Consider the following 7,160-nt stretch of genomic DNA (forward strand, 5'->3'; position numbering starts at 1 on the left):
AGATGACCAGAGATCAGGTCATCGAGGTCAAACTGAGGTCAAACTGCAGATTCAGCTGCTGAACTGTGAACATGAATGAGTTCAGCTGTGACCTGCTGGGAACTGAACTGTGTCTCCATGGTAACAAGTTCCTGTGAACAAGTCCTGTTCCGAATCATTTCTACTCCAGTCAACAACGGAGCGGGAGTCAGAGAGAGGTATAGTTAGCTGTCTGGGTGTTTACTCAGTGTTCTGAAAATACAACTAGTTAGCTAGTAGAACATGCTACCTTTACCACACAAAAGGGGATAATCACAGCGGTCTAGTTAAAGCCTCAGTGTAACCAGCTTGGCTGAATATAATGGGGTGGTAAGGTAGAATGCCTCACCAGTTAACCCTAACCCTAACACCAGTGGAGTTAAGTATTTACTAGTTAACTAAAACGTTTTTACTTGTTGGCTATAGGGGGCGCTACTGTTGGGTTTACTAAACACTTTTAGCTAAGATATAAAACTGAATATAATCTTTTATCCAACCTTAAGCTCCTAATGGTTATTTGATACATTTTTACATTTATAACTAGTAAGGTCATAACATCTCCACTAGCTGAAAAGGTGTTAGTTAAATATTTCATCAACCACAGTTGTAAACATTGAAGTTCAATAAGATAAAGCTTTTATTATTTTTTTTGTATCACTGAAGCATATCTGCCAAACTCTCTGCTGACACGGTGAGAATCCGAGCAGGACGGAGACACTTCCTGGACCAAAAGACAGAGGAAGAGTCTGACCAGGGATGCCACCCGGCCTGTAACTGACCGTTAAATGTCCGGGACGCGGTTTGTTCCGTGTAGTAAAAGTAAAGAGGTTTTCTCCGAGTACTTTATATGGTAGGCTGCCCCAGTCATTGTTTCACTCACTGCTTTCTGGGTAACAGATTAACCCACACGCTGCCGCCGCCCCCTGGACCGGTCCCTTATTTTAATTTCTGAAAAGTGGCAACCCTAAGGCTGACGGACCTGCAGGACCTCAGGTTCACCAGAGAGCTCCGAGACAGTAACCGTCTATGTCTCCATGGCAACAAGGTCCATCTGGTCGGACTTTCAGTCCCAGCCGGCCCGGCTCCACAACCCCGACCCGGTCGCTAGGCAACCGGTTGGGTTCTGATGTAGCGTTTACTGGACCCGACGCGCCAGGCTGCAACGTCACCGTGTGGAGGAACGCAGCGGACCTGCGGGTTCTGTGGTTCTGCTGCTCTGTGGTCGGATCCGGTGTTCTGACTATCTGAGCTACCTCGTCAGATTTTCCTACCGTGGCACGGATAGATAGCAAGGTCTATCTATCCGTGCTACGCGTCCAAAACTCCTACCGTCAGGGCCGTGCAGAGACCACTAAAGGGGCAGGTGCTCAAAAAAAAAAAAAAAAAGGGCACATCTAACCGCATTTTAGGACAGAATGTTGAAGCCACACAGTTTTCAGAGTTTAATAAAACAATGATAAATTACAAAATTTTGTCATTTTGCAATCAAAGCTAAGAAAAATCTTTATATAGATCATACAACTATGCATATGCAAGATATTTTATTAATTTCTTTCTGCAGGTCTATTTTGTTATAGGAAAGTATTGCGATATTCAAACCCGCAATTTAGCAAGATATGTAAATCAGAGCTGGACCACCAGACATATTTTGTCTTTACAGAATTACACTATTAAAAATATAAAGTTGCTGCTAGCTGGTTTACTCTCCGATCGGAGGCTGTTTATTATATACACAGTTAGAGAATGGTGGATTGACAATGAGTAATAACGGCTAACACGTAAATGCTGTTGTAATTAACCTTACCTTTTAGTATATCTTTAAGCTAATGAGTATCCGTGAATTTTTCAGTCAGGTTTCCCGAGGCAAAATCACACCAGAAGTAAAGATACACCTCTTCGAGTTACGGCGCCCATTGTCTGACATCACTGTGAAAAGGGTCTCCAGAAAAACTTCCGGTTCAGAAGTAAAACGAGCTGTAGTCCAATCAGCGATTCCTTAGGTCTCCACTGGGACCTACCTTTTCCGTTTTCTTAATGTGTTGTGTTTTCCGTAATGTTGAAGTGTTTTTGTATTTGTAATTGTGCTTCGTTAATGTTGTAGTGTTTTGCACCTCCGGGCCACCGTACCATGGTGACGGCTGGATGGACCCGGGTCCAGCCGGGTCCATCCAGAACCACTTTGCTGCTGCTGCAAAGCGTAAGGTTCACCAGAGAGCTCCATGACTGAGCAAAACACGACAAGCAGCCTCATACTTCAGAGTTTTATTAAAAGATCAAGAATCAGAACCACTTCTGGACCGCAGATTAATCAGAACATTGTTTCAGAACCGGCCGGCCGGCCAGCAGCTCTTTACATATCTTTGGCAGATTCATTGTCTTCAGGAATTTCATCACTGCGACGTTTTGGTCGGTTTTGCTTCAGTTCAGACCATCAGCTGAAAGAGTAAAAGAACGTCTAAAACATGAGGAAGCAGCTTCCTGTTGGCTCTCAGCAGCTTTAAGCCAGAAAAGAAACCGGTCTCTGCTCAGGGCACGGTAGAGGCGGAATCATTGCTAAGACGCACAGACCCGGCTCGGCCCAGAAGAACCGGCTTTAGGCCATCCTCTTGCAGACGTGGATGAAGTAGCAGGGCGGCGGGTCCTGGCCCGGCCGGAAGGCCTTGAAGTCTCCGTAGACGGTGTGCTCCATGTTGGCGCTGAAGGCGTCGCTCAGCAGGTCGCCAAAACTCTGCAGGCGGTGAGGGTAGTAGGACAGCCGGAACTTACTGCACAGAACCAGAACAGGGATTACTCAGGACGGTTCTGAGTCGTTTGCTGACGATTCTGGTTGTTGGGTCAGTCTGGATACAAGCAGCTCAGCGACGGCTCACCACCTGGCAAACAATCGTAAGCTCACCTGACTTCAGGAAGCTTCTGCAGCGCTGCCTGAGGCACCTGGATGGTGTAGTCCAAGGTGATCATGTGAGGCTTACTGTTGACCCATAGAACCGAGGTGGTGATGTCCTGGGTCAGGTCGCTCTGCAACAGCACAGGTCAGACACAGTTCTGCTCAAGGTTCTGATTAGACCAGTTTCTGTGGCGAAACTAACCCTATAGTTTCAATTAGCTATAGTTAGCCAAAGCTAACTATAGCTAATTGAAACTAGCCAAAGATAACTATAGCTAATTGAAACTAGCGATAGCTAACTGTGGCTAATCAAACTAGTCATTGCTAACTGTGGCTAATCAAACTAGTCACTACTAACTGTGGCTAATCAAACTAGTCGTAGCTAACTGTGGCTAATCAAAGTAGTCAAAGCAAACTGTAGCTAAAGAAACTAGCCATAGCTAACTTTGGCTAAAGAAACTAGACAATGCTAATAAAAGCTAAAGGAACAAAGGTTAACCATAGCTAATGAAGCTAGCTGAAGCAAACTATAGCTAATGAAACTAGCCAAAGCTAACTATAGCTAACTGAAACTAGCAATAGCTAACTTTTGCTAATCAAACTAGTCACTGCTAACTGTGGCTAATCAAACTAGTCACTGCTAACTGTGGCTAATCAAACTAGTCATAGCTAACTGTGGCTAATGAAACTAGTCATAGCTAACTGTGGCTAATGAAACTAGTCAGATAACTTTGGCTAATCAAAGTAGTTGTAGCTAACTGTTACTAATGAAACTAGCCAAAACTAACTATAGCTAATGAAACTAGCCATAGCTAACTTTGGCTAAAGAAACTAGCCATAGCGAACTAAAGCTAATAAAACTAGCCAGAGCTAACTACAGCTAAGAAACCAGTCATATCTAAATAAAGCTAATGAAGCTAGCCATATCGAACTATAGCTAATGGAACCAGTCAAAGCTAACCAAAACTAATGAAGCTAGCCAAAGCTAACTATAGCTAATGAAACTAGCCATAGCTAACTATTGCCAATTGAAACTAGTAATAGCTAACTTTTGCTAATCAAACTATTCAATGCTAACTGTGGCTAATCAAACTAGTCACTGCTAACTGTGGCTAATCAAACTAGCCAAAGCTAACTATAGCTAATGAAACTAGCCATAGCAAACTATAGCTAATGAAATCACTTATAGCTAACTAAAGCTAATGAAACTAGCCAAGGCTAACTTTGGCTAATGAAACTAGCCAAGGCTAACTTTGGCTAATGAAACTAGCCATAGTGAACTAAAGCTAATGAAACTAGCCAATGCTAACTTTGGCTAATGAAACTAGCCAAAACTAACTATAGCTAATGAAATAGCTAAAGCTAAGAAAAGCTAATGAAATAGCTAAAGCTAAGAAAAGCTAATGAAACTAGCCAAATGTAATGAAACTAGGCAAAATTAATTAAATTAGGGTTAGATTAAATGCTAGCGTTAGATTAAAAGGTTAGCATGCTAAAAAGCTCTGTTAGCAGAGCTAGCATCAGCATGCTAGTTAGCTGTTACTCTTCAGTTGTTTTGCCTGAATGAGATGAATACATATGGAGCTCTGAGCCTCTGAACCAACATTCAGCTTTTGCTGTCTGGATTTCTGTCGCTGTGCCTGAAGCTGAGAGTAACGCACAGAGAACCGACTTCCTGTTACCTTGTAGTAAATGTTCTTGCCCTGCGGGGCGCGCCCTGTCTCCAGGATGTAGTCGTAGTTACGGTGATCGATGATGAGGATTCCGCCGGGTCGTACCATGCTGGCGATGTTACGGAGCGCCAGGCGCTGCTCGCTCTGGTCCCCTACGATGAACAGCAACGCATCACTGTCTGGAAGTCAAAGGTCAACACCGCACAGTTCTGTCCAAACCTTTGAAGTCCGGCAGGTGAGCGAAGGAGTTCCCGAGGCAGATGACGGCGTCGTAGCCGTCCGCGGGTCTGTGGATGTCATCAGGCAACGTCAGCCAGTTGGCCTCTTCAATCACTGGAAACATACCAAGAAGCTTCAGGTTGTACTGCGGTTCTACTACCAGTCTGGGCCGGGTCCCAGTCAGTACAACCGGTTCCGGTCAGTAGAACTGGTTTTGGTTCCGGTCGGGTCCTGGTCTGTAGAACCAGTTCCGGTCAGTAGAGCCGGCTCTGATTGGTAGAATGGGTCCCGGTCTGTAAAACCGGTTCCGGTCAGTAGAACTGGTTTTGGTTCCGGTCGGGTCCCGGTCAGTAGAACCGGCTCTGGTTCCAGTCAGGTCCTGGTCAGTAGAACCAGTTTCGATTCTGGTCAGTAGAACTGGTTCTGATTGGTAGAACCGGTTCTGGTTCCGGTCGGGTTCTGGTCCTACCCCACTGGTCGAAGGCAGCCTCCTTGCGGCGCTCCCAGCGCGCCTTCAGGGCAAACTTCAGCATCTTGTCGCTGGCGTCGACGCTCACCATCTGGAAACCTTCCTCCACCAGCATGATGGAGTCCACTCTGCACAGACGGGTCAGAACCGGGTCAGAACCGTGCCGGGTGTTGCTGTCATTTACAGTAGTTGTTTTATTGAAGGCTGCCGCCGTTCGTGTCGTTCATAAATCATCTTGTTGCTAAGTGACAGCTGCTAACGTCATCAGCCCAACATTTCAGATTCTCTGCCGTTGCATTGCTCCTCTTTGTTGTGTTGTTGCCAGTTTGCTAAAGAAAGCAACCTGGAAGGTAAACATCCTGCCTGAGCTGGTGGCCGATGGGGCCCTTCTGGCCCCTAAAACATCTGGAGACGCACCTGGATTGATTTATTATTCACTCAGCTTCAGGTCGCTCAGAAAATCTCATCAGAGAACGTTCAAAATAAACCATCATCCGGGTCACCTGAAACAGAGCTTTTGCATCAGCTCAGCAACAAGTGGAAAACGTCACTACCGTAACTCATGGGGATGTCGCGCACAGCGAACCGCGGCTGGCAGCTCACCCGGTCCCGCAGGCCACGTCCAGCACCTTCCGCACGCCGTGGCGCTTCAGCAGGGAAACTACCCAGCTCTTGTATTCCTGGGTCCGGCTCTGGATATCTCCAATGTACAACTCCCACACTTTGGCCGCCTTCCCGTCGGCGTACTGATCCGGAAGTCCCTCGGCGGCCACGCCGAGAGAGCGGGTCCTGAAGACGCTGTCGACCGACATGCTCCCCGCCTGTTGCCCGCTGCTGGGGTAGTTCTGTGGGTAGATGAGCTGGAGGCAGGCTGACCCTCCGGCAGGTTGCTGGTGTTTATATAAGAATCGCAGCACGACAAACTTTCAGCCAATGGTGCTTTGCTGCGGGAGGACGCCTACTTTCTGACTGGCTGACTCTCGGAAGCTCCGCCCCTTTGTTGTTTACGTCAGCGGAAACTCAACTTTGCCCTGAGTTCAGTCTTGCAGGTTCTCCTGAAACCGAACTTTGATTTTGTGCTAAAATCACGGCAGATGTTTTCAGTTTTAAAGTGTTTTGGAGGTTTTTAGAGGTTTTGAGCTCACGCTGGATGTTCTGAGGATTCTGGGTTCATTTCCCGTTTTACCTGAACACTCACCTCGATAACCGCCTGTCATCAGGAACATTTCGTACCGTAAACTATGGAATATGAGGCGTTTTTTTTAAAGTATTTCAGTAAATTCATGGAATTGCCATGAAAACTATTAAATCCTGTTGTTAGCTTGAACACTTCCTGTTTATGCAGAATAATAAACATATTTTCTTTCCAGAAGTAATCTTATTATTTATCACTAAATTCTGGAAAAACTAATAATAATAATAACATTTAGTAACAAACAAATTAAAATAAATGTTGCTAAACTCATACTGAACAGAATTCAAACTGAAAGTGAATTAAATCAGATTTTAGACAAAAACATTAAATGAACCATATGTAAATGAAAATATTATATATATATATATATATATATATATATATATATATATATATATATATATATATATATAGTATATATATATATATATATATTTTTTTTTTATTTATTTATTTTTTTTAACATATGGAGACCTTTTTCAGTCTTTAAGTAATTTGCTAAACTAATACAACAAGGATTCATTATTGATTTGGATTCCTTTGAGGATTAGAGAAATCTGCAGGAAAGATTTTTCTGTTTTTATTTTAATAATTCTTCAGAAACTCTTTGTGCTGCTGCTGTGGACAGGAAGTTAAATGTTATTTATTTATTTATTTTTAGCATTGTGCGTTTCTGACTTGTGGATGTTAAAAAGTGAA

The 7,160-nt window shown here is 44.2% G+C and overlaps 1 protein-coding gene across 1 annotated transcript; it reads right to left on the bottom strand.

Moving 5' to 3' along the window:
- Positions 1–2,265: 2,265 nt before the first annotated feature.
- gnmt (glycine N-methyltransferase) lies at positions 2,266–6,203 on the bottom strand. The gene is made up of 6 exons (XM_014968152.2): positions 5,870–6,203; positions 5,267–5,394; positions 4,798–4,911; positions 4,588–4,730; positions 2,915–3,036; positions 2,266–2,783 (listed from the first exon to the last, which is right to left on the bottom strand). Exons 1-6 carry the CDS (start codon positions 6,076–6,078, stop codon positions 2,612–2,614), a joined length of 888 nt encoding a protein of 295 aa, XP_014823638.2. The 5' UTR covers positions 6,079–6,203; the 3' UTR covers positions 2,266–2,611.
- Between the last annotated feature and the right edge of the window lie 957 nt (positions 6,204–7,160).

This window comes from Poecilia mexicana, unplaced genomic scaffold (assembly GCF_051168715.1).
Source record: "Poecilia mexicana isolate PSO_F unplaced genomic scaffold, ASM5116871v1 scaffold_23, whole genome shotgun sequence".
Lineage (NCBI taxonomy): Eukaryota > Metazoa > Chordata > Actinopteri > Cyprinodontiformes > Poeciliidae > Poecilia > Poecilia mexicana.

Bases quoted from the DNA above. Each gene is read 5' to 3' on its own strand.
- gnmt (XM_014968152.2), bottom strand. From the start codon at position 6,078: ATGTCGGTCGACAGCGTCTTCAGGACCCGCTCTCTCGGCGTGGCCGCC. The intron at 4,912-5,266 runs GTAGGACCAGAA...GTATGTTTCCAG, and splicing joins GGCTGCCTTCGACCAGTGGG to TGATTGAAGAGGCCAACTGG. The intron at 4,731-4,797 runs GTTTGGACAGAA...TGTTCATCGTAG, and splicing joins TCACCTGCCGGACTTCAAAG to GGGACCAGAGCGAGCAGCGC.